The sequence below is a fragment of the Hibiscus syriacus genome, unplaced genomic scaffold (genome assembly GCF_006381635.1).
Source record: "Hibiscus syriacus cultivar Baekdansim isolate YM2019G1 unplaced genomic scaffold, ASM638163v2 tig00110597_pilon, whole genome shotgun sequence".
NCBI lineage: Eukaryota > Viridiplantae > Streptophyta > Magnoliopsida > Malvales > Malvaceae > Hibiscus > Hibiscus syriacus.
In genome coordinates this window covers 5,073,871-5,093,395 of record NW_024062795.1, presented here as the reverse complement: position 1 = coordinate 5,093,395, position 19,525 = coordinate 5,073,871, and the positions used below count along the sequence as shown (strand labels likewise).

At 34.3% G+C, this 19,525-nt stretch overlaps 3 protein-coding genes across 3 annotated transcripts; all 3 read left to right on the top strand.

The window, feature by feature from the left end:
• The first annotated feature begins 11,861 nt into the window (after positions 1-11,861).
• LOC120133957 (serine/threonine-protein kinase-like protein At5g23170) lies at positions 11,862-13,120 on the top strand. The gene has a single exon (XM_039150440.1). It carries the CDS (start codon positions 11,897-11,899, stop codon positions 12,977-12,979), a length of 1,083 nt encoding a protein of 360 aa, XP_039006371.1. The 5' UTR covers positions 11,862-11,896; the 3' UTR covers positions 12,980-13,120.
• Positions 13,121-14,990: 1,870 nt separating this feature from the next.
• LOC120133955 (zinc finger transcription factor YY1-like) lies at positions 14,991-17,906 on the top strand. The gene is made up of 6 exons (XM_039150439.1): positions 14,991-15,406; positions 15,663-15,721; positions 16,224-16,423; positions 16,646-16,735; positions 17,113-17,256; positions 17,363-17,906. Exons 1-6 carry the CDS (start codon positions 15,321-15,323, stop codon positions 17,900-17,902), a joined length of 1,119 nt encoding a protein of 372 aa, XP_039006370.1. The 5' UTR covers positions 14,991-15,320; the 3' UTR covers positions 17,903-17,906.
• Positions 17,907-18,401: 495 nt separating this feature from the next.
• Positions 18,402-19,019, top strand: LOC120133958. Its single transcript, XM_039150441.1, has one exon. The coding sequence runs from the start codon at positions 18,536-18,538 to the stop codon at positions 18,908-18,910; it is 375 nt and encodes a 124-aa protein (XP_039006372.1). The 5' UTR covers positions 18,402-18,535; the 3' UTR covers positions 18,911-19,019.
• Positions 19,020-19,525: the final 506 nt, after the last annotated feature.

Sequence of the window (19,525 nt, the reverse complement as noted above, 5' to 3'; positions counted from 1 at the left end):
TGCTTAGCTTTAATCTCATCAACCAAGGTCAGCTTAACTTGCAATTCTGCTAACAAAGTGCCATCGTCATATAAATTCATCTTGGCCATTAAAGACCTCAACTCCGATACCGTCTTTCGACTCAAAGCATCTGCTACAATGTTAGCTTTACCAGGGTGGTAATCAATCACACAATCATAATCCTTTAGAAGCTCTAACCAGCGACGCTGTCTCAAATTAAGTTCCTTCTGGGTCAGAAGATACTTTAAGCTCTTATGATCTGTGAAAATGTAACACTTCTCTCCATAAAGATAGTGTCTCCAAATCTTCAAGGCAAAAATTACTGCTGCCAACTCTAAATCGTGAGTAGGATAATTACACTCATGCGGTCGCAGCTGACGGGATGCATAAGCCACCACCTTACTTTCCTGCATTAAAACACAACCAAGTCCTGAATGTGAAGCATCACTATACACTGTAAAATCCTTCCCGGACTGTGGTTGAATCAACACCGGTGCTTGAGTCAAAACCGCCTTTAATTTCTCAAAGCTCTCCTGTTGTGCCTCGCCCCAGTCAAACGACACATTCTTCCTTAACAACTTTGTCAAAGGAGAAGCAATGATCGAAAAGCCCTCAACAAAACGTCGATAATAACCAGCCAAGCCCAAGAAACTGCGGATTTCAGATACGTTCTTAGGTCGTTTCCAATTCATAATAGCCTCTATCTTGCTGGGATCAACCTGAACACCTCGCGCAGAAATAATATGCCCCAGAAATGACACTTCTTGAAGCCAAAACTCACACTTGCTTAGTTTGGCATATAGACGATGCTCTCTCAAAGTCCGCAGAACGATCTTCAAATGCTCGTCATGCTCTGCCTCCGTACGAGAATAGATCAGAATATCGTCAATGAAGACCACCACAAATTGATCCAAATATGGTCGGAACACCCGATTCATCAAATCCATAAAAGCTGCAGGAGCGTTCGTCAAACCAAAAGGCATCACTAAAATTCATAATGACCATATCTAGTGCGAATGGCCGTTTTTGCAACATCAGATCCTTTAACTTTCAATTGATAATACCCCGAACGAAGATCAATCTTAGAGAATACAGTAGCTCCTCGCAATTGATCAAATAAGTCATCAATCCTGGGTAATGGGTATTTATTCTTGACCGTCATCTTGTTCAATTTCCGATAGTCAATACATAATCTTAGCGACCCATCCTTCTTTTTCACGAATAGAACTGGAGCTCCCCATGGTGAAGTACTATGTCGGATAAATCCTCGATCGAATAATTCTTGCAATTGGACTTTCAACTCCTTAAGTTCCTTTGGAGCCATACGATAAGGTGCCATAGAAATAGGTGAAGATCCTGGATAAGTCTCAATCTCGAACTCTACCTCTCTATCAGGAGGTAACCCAGGCAACTCCTCCGGAAAAACATCAGGAAACTCGCTAATTGTACGAATCTCCTCGATCGTGGACAATGCACCTTTGGTGTTCAAAATACAAGCAATGAAGGTCTCATATCCCTTTCGGATCATACGATCAATTTCCATCGCTGAAACTATATTGGAGAGATAGCCACGCCGTTCCCCAATTAACACAATAGTCCGACCATCTGAAGTCTTCAGAGTAGCCCGCTTGTATTTGCAATCCAGCTTTACCTTGTGTTTATTCAACCAATCCATTCCAAGAATTAGATCAAACTCCTCTAGAGGAAGCTCCATAAGATCAGCGAGAAAAATTTCTCCCTGAACCTCGAGAGGGCAACGCCGAAATACTTTATTCACTAATACTGCTTGTCCTACTGGACTCGTAACTGTAACAATATTTTCAGTGTTCTCTATCGGAATCTGAAGGTTTCGAGATACTGAGCTCGATACATAGGAGTGAGTGGAGCCATTGTCCAGTAATGCAAAGTATGGGATAGAATAAATAGTAAATGTACCTGCAATAACCTCAGGCTCATCTCTGTCATCACGACGTCTAGTTGCATAAACCAAAGCTGGCTGTCTAGCCTCAGAAGCTGTTGGCCCTCTATTTTGCTGAGGTCGGGCTCTACTGTCTGTCCTGGACGCTGATCCTCGAGTCTTTCCTTGACTACGATCTCTAATTGGGGTCTGTACTGTAGTCTGCGAACGCACAGGAGTTTGGGTAGTGGTCTGCTCAAACGAAACTAACTGAGGACAATCCCTCCGATAATGACCACTAGATCCACACTGATAGCAAAGACCCATCTTCTTACGACACTCTCCTGAGTGTTGTTTACCACAATACTCACAAAGGGGCCCATTATAATACGACGAGGAACCGCCTCGACTGACAGCTAAAGGTGAGGATGCTGCAGGCCTGAAACGTGTATTGCTTCTCTGAGGAGCTGAAGTACGAGTCCTCTTTCCGGACTGTGCTGATGACTCCATCGAGCCTGAAAATTTCTTAGATCGATCTTGATCAACAAGCTCTCTACCAGAAACTAAAAACTCCACCTCTTCCGCATCTTTGGCTCTGCCCACCAGCACATCAAATATCTCATCCTGATGGGTTACAACTTGCCTACGCAGCTCGTATCTGAGTCCAAGGACAAATTTACGACATCGATCTCTCTCCGTATGTACCATACTGAATCCATACTTCAGCAATTTCAGGAACTCGATCTCATATTCAGAAACAATCATGTCTCCCTGAACCAGGTCTTGAAACTGTTGTCGTCTCTGAGCTAAGTAGCGCTCTCCCAGAAAACGGCTCCGAAAGCGATCCTTAAAGAAATTCCAGGTCAAACGATAGGTAGGAACACTACTGGTCACTGACTCCCACCAAGTGTAGGCATTGCCATCTAACATCGCCACAGCACCCTGATATCTCTTAATTGAGTCCAAACCCAACTGATCCATGCGTCTCTCTGTATCCTGGAGCCAATCCTCAGCTTCAGTAGGAGCTCCACCTATCTGTCCCCCAAAAGTTCTAACTCCATTGGCAATCAAAGTCTGCGAAATAGGAACCTCAGATACAACACCAGTAGCTCTGACTGCTCCCTGTATTAACTGCAGAAATTGTCTACCAAAATTCTCATCCAAAGCAACTCCGGTAGACTCTAACTCAATATCGGTCGCTCCTATTATCGGTGTAGTCATGCCAATACCAGCGGCAGGAGGCAGATCCGTTGGGGTCGTAGGAGCATGATCACCTATCGGAGGTGGGGGATCTACCCGTATCTCATCGATCGGATCTGCGAATCTAGCCACTCGACCTCGTCCACGGCTAGTTCGACGACTACGTCTAGCACTCATTTTGATGGATCTCAAGTTTACTACAGAAGATAAAACTTAGGGTTAGATAAGCACTTGGAGTCTCAAACATAGTTAAAATCTTAATAACTTTGTGACATGGCCTTAGTAACTCGTTTTGTAAAATATTTCAAAACCGTATTTTCAATGTGGACTCATACACAGTCCGAGGGTTAAAAACCAAAAGCTCTGATACCAATAAATGTAACCCCCTAGACCCGGCCTATGCGTTTCGACTAAGTCTAGTGGATCACATTATAATTATTAAAGACATTTTCGCAACCGTTATTCCATCAATATAAAATCACATTATAAAAACATGAAATTATAAACAATTTATACTATCAAAATCCAACTTGTAAATATAGTACAAATAAATAATAATTTAATTTAAAACATGTCTTCAAATTCAAAATCACAATAAACCGAGCAGTAGTAGCAAAAGTGTTATCATTATAAAATCCGATATTTTAAAATAAGGTCCATGTCACCAAAATAAAGTAAACTTGCCAGATAAAAACATTACAATCTGATTTACTTCAAGAGATATGTTGATCCTCCAAGTGCTCGAACCAAGGTATCTACCCAACAGTATCTGAAAGGGGAAAACATTTTCAAAAGGTGAGCTAGGCTCAGTGTGTCCCAACATTTCCATAAAATCACAATAGGTACAAATCATATTCCAGTAATCTCACAAATTCGTAAAAGAGTTTAACTTTTTGAAAATCATAGTTTAAACCCTTTTCTGGTACACCATCAGTAGTTCCCAAAATTATTTTCCATATAGCTTACTTTATGCACATAGCAAAAAGAAAGCCGACTTAAGGATAGGCTCTGAAGCTTGTATCCTTAAGCCCAAGTCAATAAGTCCATATAGCTTACCCTAAGCACACAGCAAAGGAAAGCCGACCTAATGAAACATCTTGGGGCCCTCAAGAGTCACATTAGGCCCAGTTAGCTTGATCAGAGCTATTCCATCGTATTTCAATTCCAAAATTCAATTGCACCGTGACATAAACTCCATAAATCCAAAAACATGGTAATCATATACCATTTCAAAACAAAAATTAGATAGCAGCCATATTCCATAAATTGTCACATTAAATTGGTGCATCCATAAAACAATAGCCAATGAATTCGGTGTACCACGTATTAAAACCAATAAAACAGTTCAATAACAAGTAGGGAACACACCTCGATAATAGATTCAAATAACAAATCTATTGATTGCTGGTTTCACCACGCTCTGCTACAGTTTTCGAACGGGTAAATACTGGCACACGTGGTTTAACTGATCTAGAAGAGCTGGGTCGAGCTGTCGAACGATCCGGAGAGTCTCTTGTACCTTCAAACAATAATATTTATCAGTCTCAAATCCTATTTAATTGTTCAAAGCTAAACTTCTTAAGTATATACGCATTTTTCGGGTTTGACTATCAATTTGAGGTATTTCGAGTCTGAATTTGGCCAAACGGATTACGGAATCGGAATCAGGGCGTCGAAAAACATAAATTATGACTTTTCGAAAATTCAAATTCTTGGTCAAAGTCAAAGTCAACCACTTTGACCGTAGATTTGGAGACCTTCGGATTCGAATTTGACAAAACGGACCACGGAAACGGATTCGGCACGTCGAAAACTATCAGGATAGGTATACTCGGAAAAGATTAACGGTCTTTTAATGCTCGGTCAAAGCCATTTTAAGTTTTGGTCAAAGAAAGTCAATGGTCAACGGTCAACGGTCGGGTCGGGTCGGGTCAACGGTCGGGTCGGGTCGGGTCAACGGTCGGGTCGGGTCAGACCGGTCAAACCGATTCAGACCGGTCAAACCGGTTCGAACCGGTTGAAACCGGTCAGAACCGGTTGAAAACCGGTTAAACCGGTTTCTAGCAGCCACTCGCCCTGCGGCGGCGCGTGTGGCGCGTGAGGCGTCCTCCGGGGCCCTAAAAATCCCGGAAAAATTTCTAAAAATTATTTTGAGCGATTTCAAGATACTTACAACGATCAGTTCAAATTTTTGAACGGCGGAGAGCTCGATTTCAAATCAGCCGAATCTTTGACTGCACCACCTCCTCACGCGCCGCCGTCTACGGCGGACAAGGTTGACACCGGTGAACTCGGAACGGCACAAGGAACACGATGGTGCGGGAGGTGTCGTAAACGGAGCAACGATCAGCGGTGAATTTAAGATTTCCTCGGCGATAGAGCTAACAAAACCGTCGCTACTTTGACTGGAATTTCCCGACGTTTGGCCGCGTTTCGCTTCAATTAATTTGAAGGGTTTGTTCCTCGCTCGATGATGAACACAACGGTGGTTTCAAAACAACGATCGGAATTCGGACGGCGTCGGAATCGGCTTTGAAGTAGAGTGCGGGAGGAGGAATTTCACAATTGTTTTCTGTTTTGAAAACAGAAAACCATTCATACGTTTAAATGAAATTTTCTGCCGACACTAAAAGGAGTAATGCAGGGCTTGGTCCCTGAATTTCCTTTAACTTCTAAAATGGCCTACAATTTTGAAAACTTTCGATTTAATCCTCAAATTTTGCCAAATTACTTAATTAAATTTTTTTTTCTCTAAATTTTATTCCGGGTTGTTACAAATAGCCAGCCAGCTAATACCCCCATGGACCCACTTTTTTCTATACTTAAAATAAACATAAAGAAGTAGTCCGAAATGGAACAGATCATCATCTAATCTAATCCATGATTAATCCCACTAATGACCATAAAATTTCTTTTTATTTTACCATACCCTACATTTCCAGCCTTGAATGAATCTTGATTTCTTTCTGTTCCAATAAACTTCCCCTTTTTGACATGGATAAATAAGCAGTAAAAAAATTGGATATTTACTGCTATCTTTGTCACCATCGATAAGAGCTATTGATGTACTTTGAGCTACACATGTGGATGCATTTAAGATGATGCAGTCTAGCCGGGGACCAATTTGATCCTATTTGATAAAAAAGGGTGAACTACATAAACGGGTCATCCAGCTATTTTCACATTTTACGTTATGATTTAGTTACATTTTGGTCATGCGCTGTATTAAAAAAAATATAATTATTGATGTGATTATTTTTTTCCCAATGATGACATGGTATTATCTTATGGTATCACATTAGCTTGATCATTAATCTTTTAACAATAAGTGACCAAAATAAAATAAATATATAGTGTTAAACATAACTTAAAAAATAATTAAATGACCAAAATAAAACCATAGAAATAGTAGATGACTAAATACAAATTCACCCAAAAAAGTAGCCCCATCCTAATAAACGACACTGATTCTTTTCCTCTTTTTAAATTTCTAACTCAATAATCAGATTTTCCTCGTTTTACATATGAAAATGTTAAAATTAAAATAGTTTATTTTTAATAAAAAATTATTGACTCGAAATAAAATATCACTATGAAATGATTTATTTAAAAATATTAATTTTTCAATATCTTTAAATTTTTAAAATTCATTGTTCAAGATCACTTTTAATGAGTTGAGAGTAAAAATTCAGCAAATAATGTACCACCGTATAAATTCGTTTACATATTTGACCTTACGAAATTAAATTTTTGAAAAATAAAAAAGGTAAGAGAATTTAACATAATCGAGGTAATGATTAAATATTAATCATAAAAAAGGTCACGTGCGATTCGATAGACCCTCACTTGATTAGGCAAAGTTTTGTTTGGTTGATTGCTTATAAATGTAGTCTTTTTCACCACCGTTCCCGTAGTTTCACGGATACGAGACTATTCTTCCTTTTTATGTAATACGAAAGGGCACACTCTGCATTTAGTACTTAAACTTTTAGTTTTTTTAAATTCATACCTAACATTTAGTTTTTTTCATTTTGACACTGCATTTTTATGGGAAAATTACATTATACACTATTCAACTATCTTTTCACTACTATTTTGGTACTATTGTTTAAAAAATTTCAATTTAACTACTCAACTTTCAAATTACTCTTATTTTAATCACTCTAATTTATTTTTTATTTTTTTAATTACTAATTTGACATTTAGTACTATTGTTTATGGGAAAATTTGACATTTTGAAAATGACATTTTTTATTTTTTTAATTAATATATAATTAAAAATTTAAAAATAAATTTGAAAGCTAAAGTGATTAAATAAGGAGTAATTTGAAAGTTAAGTAATTAAATTAAAAAAATTAAACTTTAGTTACCAAAATTTGATTGAGAAGATAGTTGAGTGTTGAACGATGCAATTTACCCATAGAAAAGGTGCTAATGCAAATCACCCTTTAGGTTTTTAACAGCGAGATACTAAAATGAAACATAAACTAAACGTTATGTATGATTTTGAAAAAAAATAAAAGTTTAGGTACTAAAACAAATTAAAACTGATAATTTAATACTAAACATTTATTTTACCCATAAAAAATTAAAAGTGATTATTTATTTATTGAAAAAACTGCATGTTTAGTATCTCAACTATCACTTTTATTCTTTTTTGGTCATCTAACTATTTTTAAAGTAATATCTAAAATTACTTTTTGATTTTATTTTTGTCATCTACCATTAAAAAATTAACAAAACTAATAATGTAGCATTTTCCAATTTATTCAAAGATAACGTGTCATTATCTTATGCTGATACATTAACATCACCATTCATTTTTTAACGGTGAGTGAGCAAAATGAAACTAATTTAAAAAAAAATAGGTGGGTGATGAAAACAAAACAAAAGTGATAGTTGGTATACTAAACATAGAGTTTACCCTTATTTATTTATCCTTGACGAATTTAAGAGGCGCGTGAGAGACAAGAATCAATGATGATGGGAACTGTCTGTGCGGAAGGTCTACGTTGCGGGGACCACGTGGAAAATTCCAATTCTCATCCTAATCTTATTGAAACAATTATTAAAAAGTTTGTTGTTTTAATTTTGATGATGTTAACAGCTTGACGAAATGCCACCGATTTCAAATATTACCGCTAAATAATTCATTACTTAGATAACAGTTAATTAATATATATCATCATTTAATTAAAGATTAAATTTTATCAAATTAAATGGTAAAGTATATAAATAATTGTTTGATTATAAGGTATTATTTTGTTAAGTCTATGATTATTAAAAGTTACAAAATGATTCATTTACTATAAGATATTCATTGTTAAATCCCTCAACTATTAAAAGTTACAAAATAGTCGTCTGACTATTTATATATTCCAGACTCGTCTTTTTTTGTGAAAAAATATGCGGTCATTTGAGATTGACGTTAACATGCTCACCAGGATATGATAAAATATGATCCTATAACTGTTTGAGTTGTATTTTGAGGATGAAACTTCTGTTTTCATTATATGGTTGAGCCAGTGTTTGAAAACAACAACAGTGCTATTAGACATCATTAAAATACAATTTTATCATATCTCAATCAACATGTTAACGTGCAGCTCAGACGACCATCAATTTTTTTAATTGTAAAAGGACAAGTTTAGAACATATGAATAATCGGATAATCATTTTGTACATTTTAATAGTCAGGGGACTCAACAAAGTGACGTTCTAAAATCAAGGATCATTTTGTAACATTCAATAATCAAGGACTCAACAAAATTGAACCATTTAATTGGGGATTATTTATGTACTTTGCCATAAATTAAATAAAATTATGATTAAGTTAATAGAATATATAAGTAATGAGGACTAAATATTTAATTATATTTTTTAACAATTACGCCAATTCTTCTGTTTAATGTTAACAGTTAATGGTTTGATTGTAACACTTGAATAATTAAATAATATGGTTGATAATATTAAAAGATCAAGGGTTAAAATGAAAATAAGTAATCATTAATGGTCATGAATATAGTTTACCTACTTTTTTTTAAACATTAGCTATAATATATTTATTAGACAAATAAAGTAGTATCAACAATCTCTTATCATATACATATGAGATAAACACATTTATAAGTATCATAAACATACTAGAGTGGATAAGGAATGTGCTTTATTGTAATATTCAGTTTAAAATTAGCTGACTCTATTCCCATATGTAATGGGGTAAGAGGGAGGTAGAGTAGTAGGCTGCTCCCAACGCTAGGTTGAGAGCAGCTTCCGTGGAAGACCTCCGGCAGTCAGAATTATGAATTGCCTACCTCGATCCCACGACCACAAGGTTAAGAGCCTTACGCTCTATCAACTGAGCTGGACAGACAATTCATTATTGTAATATCCAGTTTAATTATTCTAAAACTTTTATGAAGTAACGTACGACCCATCTCCAATTATATCAATTGTAATGGGCCTCTACGTTGGGTTATTGACTTATTATGAATTTAGGTCTGATTTTTCATTTTAAGTAAATCAAGTGCGTGAACATATAAAATGAACTAAAACATAAATAAATGTAATAATTGTCAGCATTTTAATATTATTCGTAGGTACCAACCAAGTAATATCTATGATAAAGATATTATTGTTATTCTTTTTGGATTCGGGTTCCAGCACCATAAATGTCATGGTTGTAAACGTTCAATATCAAGAGATTGAAAGTTATATTTGAATAGATATTGCCTTATATTTATTACATATTAATCAAAAAATATTACTGATATAAAAATTTTCACTCTCAATATACTTAATAATAATCAGAGATAGATCAATAGGATGCTGGGATGCAGCTGTATCTTAGAAAATTTTAATCCTCATATAATCTAGGTATTATTTTTTTTTATACTGATGATATAAGACCACATTTTCTAAATTTCTAATATAATATCCTAAGTGAGTATCTCCTGACATGAATTCGTACCTAATAATAATCTAATATAAATTATAGGCTTAAGAATACTTGAAGCCATCAACCTTTTGGGAAAAAAACCAATTAAGGTCATGATTTTTTCTTTCGTTCAATTAAATTCTCAAACCAATAAATTAAATCAGTCAAGTACTCGAATGAAAAAACTAAATCAATTAAACCTCAAATAAAAAAATTAAACCGATTAAGTTATTTGAATTTTTTTACTATTATGTCTTAATTTTTTTTTCGTGAGAGATTAATACCATATAGTACACTGATAATATGCCATATAGAATTTGTAGAATATATAAAGAAAATCTAAAACAAGTCATTAAAATTCTAAACATTATTAAAAATTAATAAATTTCTAGAATTTTCACTTAATAATATTATGGCATGGCATGTGATATAAATTAATCTAAATATATATTAGATTTAATTATCAATATTGATTTAAAGATAAATCGATAAAAATTTAAAGTATAAAAGATTTAATTAAGTACAATTTTCTTTCGAAAAACTTAATTAATTTCTGAATAAATGTTTAGAATTTCGAGCACCTTAAACCTAAACTCTAAATATACTAAGAATAAATAGAATCGCTAACAACTTTAACTTAATAATAGATGTATTTAATTAATATTTAAATAAATAATTAAGAATACATCCCAATATATTAAAGCAACCTAAAAAAAATCTATATAAACACAAAATTCGAAAGCAACCTGTGATATTTAAAATATTATTTTGTGTGTGGATAATCTCGGGGATTCCAAAAGGTATAAAGAGGTCATGCACCCAACGCATGAGAGTAATGGATTTACCATTCCAAATAAGCAACTTTTATATATTCTTTAAGTAATCTTTTTTATATTTAAATGTTATTCTTTTTACTTTCCTTTTTTATATATATAGAATTCGAATCACCTGATTAGTGCATGAAAACACTTGCAACTGTTATTTTTAGCCTCCCTGCTGGTTCCCAATTTTTTTATTTTTATTTTTACATACGTTTTCACCTAATATTTCCTTTATTAAAGTTATCTTTTTTATATATATATAAAGGAATGATTTACTTATATAAGTGTCAATTAGTATAGTTTTACATACTTTCATGACTCATTGCACTATTAATATTCTACTAATTGGATTATTGTATTTATTACGTAAAATTTCAAATTAATCTGATATCTCTATTTTATGCATTGAGAATACTGTTAAAAGGTAACCAAATTCTCAATTTTTTAAAATTAAATATTTATTATTTTATAACAGGTAATGAAACCAAAAAAAAAAACTATACAATCGAATTCATATATAATAATTATCCTATATATATATATTGTTTAGATTCTCTTGAATACTCAACACAATATTCGGAAAAAATTCTTCATTATCTTCTCTTTAAAAAGTCAGAAGCTTTGATTTATAAGTTTGGATCAATATATACACACAGGTGAATCATACTCAATCACTCCAACTCAGTTAAATACCAATCAACTTACATCAAACTCAGTTAAATACTCAGTCGATTCATTATGTTGAACATAAATATCACTTAGAATTAGAAAAGAAAAAGGGAAATTAAAGAAAGAAAAGAAAAGGGTCCCAAGAAGCAGCTATGGTGGATCAGCAACTCATCTCGCCTTGTCAGAGCACTTCTCTTTTAACTAGGACTTGTAAGACTTCCTTTTACTTTTTCTTCCACTTTTTCTTCTCTCAATAATCCATCCATTATAATTTATCCTTTTAATGCCCCCTTTATTTATTTATTTATTTATTGTTTAGTCCTTTAATGTTCCTTCATCAGAGCTTATTCTTTTCTGAACAAACAAGTAACAATGGCGGAGTTTGGTTACGAACAACTTGTGGAAGCCACCCAAAGTTTCTCTCCGTCGAGGCTGATCGGGAAAGGCAGTCATGGAGCGGTCTATCAAGGCATTCTTCTAGATAATCAAGTGGTTGCCGTGAAGAGGCCATCGATCAATGGCGTCGAGGCGCAACGTGACAACTTGAAGAAGCTGGATAATGAAATATCCATATTGTCATCTTTAAGTAAAAGTTCTAATGTCATCGGCTACCTCGGAGCGAGTCACGGCTCGGCCGAGAAGAACGACAAGCTTCTGGTCATGGAGTTGATGCCTAATGGTTCTTTGCATGACTTGTTACACGTCGCCGTCACGCCTCCGTCGTGGCCTAAACGTGTGGAAGTCGCTATGCGAATCGCGAGGGCGGTTCAGTTTTTACACGAAGGCAAGCCTTTGGTTATCCATAGAGATATCAAATCGGATAATATCTTGTTCGATTCGAACTGGACTGCTAAACTGGCTGATTTCGGACTCGCGATCTCGCCGGCGGACTCGTCGAGTCAGGCCTCTCAGCCTGCCGGTACGATCGGGTACTTGGACCCTTCTTACACTTCCCCTAACGAATTAAGCACTAAAAACGACGTGTTTAGTTTAGGGGTTGTGTTATTAGAAATCATTAGTTGCAGAAGAGTTATTGATCTCACAAAAACACCGGCTTCCATCGTTGAATGGGCGGTTCCGTTGGTGAAAAAGCAAAGAATGGTCAAAATCTACGACCCCAGGATTCCATTTCCGACGTACATGATGGAGAGCATGATAAGGAGAATACTGAGCGTGGCGTCACGTTGTTTATTAGACGACCACGAGCGCCGTCCTCCGATTGGAGAAATTGTCGTGGCAATGGAGACTTGTTCCGTTGAACGAGTCAGACTGGGGAATATGACCGCGTGGACAGGCGTTTTAAATTATTTGGTTCAACTCAAGAGGCTGCGAAAGGTGAGTAGGAAATGCAGCAGGGTGGTTTATTCGACCCAACAAGGTGATGTGAATAGCGGTTATGTTAATTCGACGGGGAAAGTAGTGTTGCTAAAGGAGATATTAGCTGGCAGATGTTAGATTGAAATGAAGTTTTGTTTTTGTGAAGGATGAGTTGACTCGGTTTGTGATATGAGTTGAGGGAGATGAGTCAATGGTTTCTGGTTTTGGCTTTGTGGATATGGAATGCAGGTTTTAATAATTAAAAAAAATACAGGCATTCCAAGCAGAAGGTTCCCAAAAAGTTGGTAGCCTGAAAGCTTTGTTGGATGCCCCCTCTTCATGTCTTTTTCTCCATTCCTTTTCTTTTATTTATATATATAAAAGCGGATTTGAATATATAAAAATAAACGTTAAGATTAACGGTAGATAATGAGAATATATTCATAAAAAATATAATTTTAATAATTACTCATATAACGATCATAAATGATATAAAATTAAAAAATTTACACTAAACGTAAGTGGATAATACATTAATAATATTGTTGATTTCATCTACTAATATTTTAATGATATATCATTTATAATACATTGATTATATATAAGTTATGCACTTGTAATATATCAGACATTTGTACTTTGTATAAAAACAATTAAGAAGATGGAAGGAAGCATAATGAATTTATTAAGAATATAGAGGTGTGAGATTATAAAATTTTAGGGGTGTAAAATTAAATTATTATTAAAAATTTAAAAATATCTAAATTACATAAATTCAAAAATTTTCAAAAAATATGATGTTATATCAACATCCTTTAATCTATCTCTGGATATAATGATGGACTGACAATAAAAAATTTAAATGATTCATATATTTTAGAAATTTTTATTTGTATTTCCTAATAATAATTTTTTTTTTTAATTTTGGAAAATCAACACTGTTATAAGATAATAGAAATGCAAGAGAATGAATAAAGTGAAGGGTTGGAAATATGAAAGCAAAGGTAATGGACATTAAAATATGTTTTTGGGCATCACATTTTGAACATTAGTTGCTTGGTAGGGAAGATGTATCTTTCGGCACGTAAGCATTGTGCAACTGTCCAATTAGTTACTTATTCTTAGAATTGTGCTTTAAGATTTCCTTTTCTAAATAAAAAATTAAATCAAGTAATCTGTAAAATAAAATAAAATAAACTTTAACCATGATGTTTTTGATTGTTGAATGACTAAAATGAAGTAGATCCTAATTTTGGTGACTTGTTTGATTTCCTTTTCAATGATCAAAATGAAAAATTTTAATAGTTGAGAGACTAATTATATGATTTAGTCTAAAAGGAATATATATTATTAGAATGTGTTTGGAAAGCCTCATGTAATTGAATTTGTATATGATTGAAGGTAATTATACACGTGAGATTTGTTTCATCAATTATTATAATTTATGACTCTTGAATGTAATTAGAGGCATTCAATTACATTTTTTCTATTCTTCTGATCGCCATAATAAATGTAATAATGCGACTAAACATACTTTTTTTCTTAGTTGAGTTTAATATCAATAATAATGGGTGAATATTCGTTCGAGCCGAATTGATTTTTTTTTGAGTTAATGGAGTTGATGAATGTTCTTTTATAACTCATGTTTTATTCAAAGTTTTTTGAGTGTTTATGAAATTTAAATCGAATTAAGTTAAGTCAAGATGTTTGAATTTATTCTTAAATTTATTGTAAATATTTATAATGTTATGATACTAATTGATTCTAATTTAAACGTTTTTTATAACCACATACAACATAAATATATATTTCTTAATATATATATATATATATATATATATATGTATATCATTCAAAGTTGAGTGACTCGACTTGTACTTAATAATTATTAAAATTTTTAAGTTAATAATTTTTTTATTCAACCTTTATTTAATTTTTAGATAAATTAAATTTATAAAATTATGAATCAAATTCAATTAATAGTCAGGTTTTTGTTATTAAAAATAAAATATTTTAGATTGAGCAATTTTTGCTCATCCCTGATCAACGGTTAACCTATTACCAACTTAGTAGGAAAATTGCAAAATTACCTGACCCAAGCCTTCTCTTCTCTTTCCTTCAAGTTTCCGACACACGAGGGAATTAAACAAGTTGATTTCTGAAACCCTAAAATTAACTCCAAAATTGATTTCTAATCGTGTCATGATATTTGGTTTTCTGTTTTCGGTTCTACTGCTTTGTTACTCTGTCTCATCTGCACCCTCTCTTTTGAAGGAGAATTTTTTCACAGTTACCGGTATAGCAAATATCTCCACTATTTTCCTTTACTCTGCTATTTGCGGCCGCGATCCGCTGCTATTTGGTGTGAAATTTGTTCACACCGCTATTTAGGTTCTTCAAAGGTGGCGGACGGCGCCTCTACTGTGAAATAGCGGCCGCGACACTGCTACAGAAAACCTAGTAATCGTAAAGGCAACGGATGGAGATGCAGTACGCTCACAATATATTTGAGAGACGGCCTCTTCTCAAATCTAAGGCTCCTGCTGTTAAATGGTTCAAAAGATGGTAAATTAAACCTCTTTTTGTCATCAAATCCTTTTAATTGCTTTCTGCTATTGATTATTTTGCAAATTGAAGAGTTATTTTTCATTTGAATGAGCTATTATTTATTGATTTGATATTTCGAGTACGCTCAATTTTTTTTTTATGTAGCATGCATGCAAATTGGATATCTTAACCAAGATTGTGACATGATTTAATTATCAATTTCTTTCTTTGTATCATAGACAATGTCAATGATCTGACCCGGAATTTTGTTTAGGGTACCTCAAGATGTTGTAGCAACTGGTGGGAAGTGCATGATTTTGAAATGGGTAAATGGTGAGTTCGATGTTTTTTTCCCCATATGTTTTTCTGTTATCTGATAGTTATTTGTAACTTTGACCTGAGTTATTTTCTTTTGCAATGGAAAAATATACAGTTCCTATACAAAGTGTCACGACTTGTTTAGCTTTGGAATAGAATTTAGATAAAAGCAGTATTGTTTCTTATATAATCTTTAAGTGTGCCTGTGATGAGTTAAATCCAAAGCTCTTGACAGTTTTTGTTTGGTGATAGATATATGGTCTATATTCGTTTTCGGATTAGGTTTTCTAGCATGTCTTGGAGACTCCCTTAACTATATTTTCATTACATTGTAGGTTGGAAGGTTAATATCTTGTGTGTACAGTTTATTTTATTTTAAATAATAGATTCTGTGCATAATTTAAAGGCCATAGGGAGGAGTGGTGAAAGAATCATCCCATAGGGGATTTTTGTTTTCATCTTCTTCTTTGTACTTTTCTCCGACCTAACCTTCCTCACCCAATTGTTTGGTTTATAGAGCACACCTTGAAGGCTTTGGATGATAAGGAGAAAGAGTCTGAAGCACCAGAGCCTGAACCAGAGCCTACTACTGAAGTTCTTTTCCTTTGCAGCTATGAAGGCTGTGGAAAGACGTTTATTGATGCTGGTGCTTTGAGAAAGCATTCACACATTCACGGAGAGAGACAATATATTTGTCACTATGAGGGTTGTGGGAAGGTATCTTGTTTAAGATTTCTACTTCTGATGAATGATAAATTCCTAAATAATCACTGTTACATGATGAAGCAGTTCTGATTTATGCTTTCTTGGGAACTATGTAAATGCTTAATTTCACCTTTAAAGTGTTTCATTGATGTTTGTTACTGTGTATTTGTGGCATATATGTATATTGTTCCATTGGTAGTTGCTAATGTGGTATACTGTTTGTTAACTCTGCAGAAATTTTTGGATAGTTCAAAACTGAAAAGACATTTCCTCATTCACACTGGAGAGAGACATTTTATATGCCCACATGAAGGTTGTGGAAAGGTGTTAAATCTATCTCACGCTGTTAAACATTTTCTTTTTAATATGTATAGTTTACATTCTTGTTCTGTTACTTGTCTTGGGCATCTTCTCTTTTGATGTGAAATTCTGAATTGCTCTTTTATAGCAGGAGATGGGAAAACTGAACCTTAATTTTAAACCGTATAAACTTGTTGAAATCGCTAAGTGGAACATTGTGATTTTTTAAACGTAGTTTTGTACAGTGCCTGATGATAAGGTTTTCTAGAACTGTTGTTTTTGCTTTAGAGGCTTTCTTTATTAATTTGCTTTTATGGCTATGGGCATATAGAGTTATAGACATAACATGCTTGCCCTTTATATTTGTTCCAAGTTCTGACGGATTTGGTTGAGAATGACAGGCATTCTCCTTGGATTTCAACCTGAGGTCGCACATGAGAACACATTCACAAGAAAACTACCATATCTGTCCATACGAAGATTGTGCAAAGAGATACGCTCATGAGTACAAGCTAAAGAACCACATTGCATCCCACCATGAAAAGGTTTGCAACATTGCTGTCATATCATGGTCTTATTTTGTATAACATGACATACATGCCATCTTATTAACCTTGAGACATTACATCCTTTCACCTTTGCATTTGATAGAACTCGACATCAGAAGTGGCAAAATATACCCAGCCTGTAGAGAAGATAATTAAAACATCAAAGTCTGCTGGTGGTGCCTATGGTTCTGCATCATCTGATCGCCCTTATGCCTGCCCTTATGAAGGTTGTGAGAAAGCTTACATACATGAATATAAACTAAAACTCCATTTAAGGAGAGAGCATCCAGGTCATATGTCAGATGAGAATGCCGAGAATGCCACACCTAATGCCGATAATGAGATGGATGAAGGCAGCGATCATGATACTTATGCTGGAAAGCGAGTTAATGGAAAAAGTCGGAAGCAGAGTAGGGCCAAGCCAAAGGTGAAGATGCCCCCTGCAAAGATTTCAAGGCAGAAAGGCTCGAGCCCTTCCCCTGCCACTTTGCCTATACCCAAAAAGCGAAGGCCAGTCAAAGAACAAGTATTTGAGGAAGAGGATAGCGAAGAAACAGAAGAAGACCGTAACAATGTAGAGGATGGATGGAGGTATAGGGAAAACAATGAAGAGGATGACGAAGAGACGGAATACGAAGACTAGAGCAGACTTACATAGTACTCAATAAATGTGGTGTTGGGTATTTAGCATCTGTTACAGGAAGCTATGATGTTGGGGAAAAGAGAATTAATCCCTCACCTTTTTCTTCCTAGCTTCTCTTTTGCCTTTTACAGTTTAAGGGTATGATTTATTAATATATTTTAGTATTATTTTTTTTTTGCTTGATGATGCATATCTCTGTTTGAGTTTTTCTAGTGTATGTGATCAACATCAAGGGAATAATCACATATCAAACAATGAGCTAAGTTTCTTTTGTTTTCGAGTCCCTGTATCTGATCAAATAGTTATTTAACCTAAACAAAATGTAGTTTGATTGACATTGTCGTTAGTATATTACACATAAATATATGAGATCAAAATATATTCAGACAGTTTCTGAACCAAAAGTATTTCGAATTTAAATCCAATTCGATCCGACTCTGAATCTCAAATTTCTTATGGCCACCATTTAAAGCTACGGAATCCTTTCCTCCACTCAAGTTCATCTAATCGCCTTATCAACCATCCATTCTCACCTCACCTTATCCCCTCTCTCTTCTGATCCCTTTTTCATTAATTTTCATCTCTTAGTTCATAAAATTTAAACCTTACCTTTCTCCTACACCAAATACAGCAATGGCAACAACAATCTCAGCCGCACTGTCTCAACCCACATTGGCTGCTGCCACGGTTGGCGGTCCGAGGAGAAGAGCTTCGGTCAATGTGAATTACATCACAGAATTGAATTCCTTTGATGGGCTAAAAGCTCACAACAATGTGGTCTCACTAGGCCAGTCGGTGTGCCTCGAGCAGTCGTTTGCAAAGGTCATGAGCTCGCTCAAAGTTCCTCCGAAGGGGAAAGGGAGAGGCGGCGGCGCCTTGTCTTCGACCTGTAATGCGGTGGGTGAGATATTCAGGATTGCAGCGATCATGAATGGACTTGTTCTTGTTGGAGTTGCTGTGGGGTTCGTTCTTCTTCGAATTGAAGCATCTTTGGAAGAGGCTGAGTGAGGGTAACCTTTTATTGTGTCATAATATGTCTTGCTTTTCTTTGGCAAATTTGTAATGTAATTTGCTTTCATTCTTCATGGATTTGGCACTTCGATTGATTTCAATTCCCTACTAAATTCGTATATTTTGAGCTATTTTTAAAATTCAAATCACAATTTTCTATGAATACATGAAAAGTAAAATAGATTACGATGCGTAAGGCAGTTTAGTAGGTGGTTAAAATAGATCATGTTGATCCATCATTGATTATGAATTTTTATAATTTATTTGATTGAATAGTCCACTTCTAATATATAGAATGAGTTCGATTCTTGGGAAGTAAGATTAATTTTAAAATAAAATTACGAAATATAAGATTACAAAAAATGATATCTTATTTTATTTGGTATATTGAACTGAAATATAAAATTGATGTTATATTACTTTATTAAATCATGGTTATAATATATATATATTTTTCATTGTTAATGTTTGATATGGCAACCATTAAAGAAAACGCCAGTGTGGTCATATTTAGTGATGCAACTTCATCTGTATGATTCATGGTATCATATATGCTTGAGTAATTAAACAAATATGAGTCCATATTTTCTATTCAACCAAAACAAATATTAA

What these genes read in the sequence shown, in the direction of transcription:
- LOC120133957 (XM_039150440.1), top strand. Translation starts at nt 11,897, where the DNA reads ATGGCGGAGTTTGGTTACGAACAACTTGTGGAAGCCACCCAAAGTTTC.
- LOC120133955 (XM_039150439.1), top strand. Translation starts at nt 15,321, where the DNA reads ATGGAGATGCAGTACGCTCACAATATATTTGAGAGACGGCCTCTTCTC. An exon ending in GATTTTGAAATGGGTAAATG is followed by an intron (nt 15,722 to 16,223) that starts GTGAGTTCGATG and finishes TTTGGTTTATAG; the next exon opens with AGCACACCTTGAAGGCTTTG. An exon ending in TTGCATCCCACCATGAAAAG is followed by an intron (nt 17,257 to 17,362) that starts GTTTGCAACATT and finishes TGCATTTGATAG; the next exon opens with AACTCGACATCAGAAGTGGC.
- LOC120133958 (XM_039150441.1), top strand. Translation starts at nt 18,536, where the DNA reads ATGGCAACAACAATCTCAGCCGCACTGTCTCAACCCACATTGGCTGCT.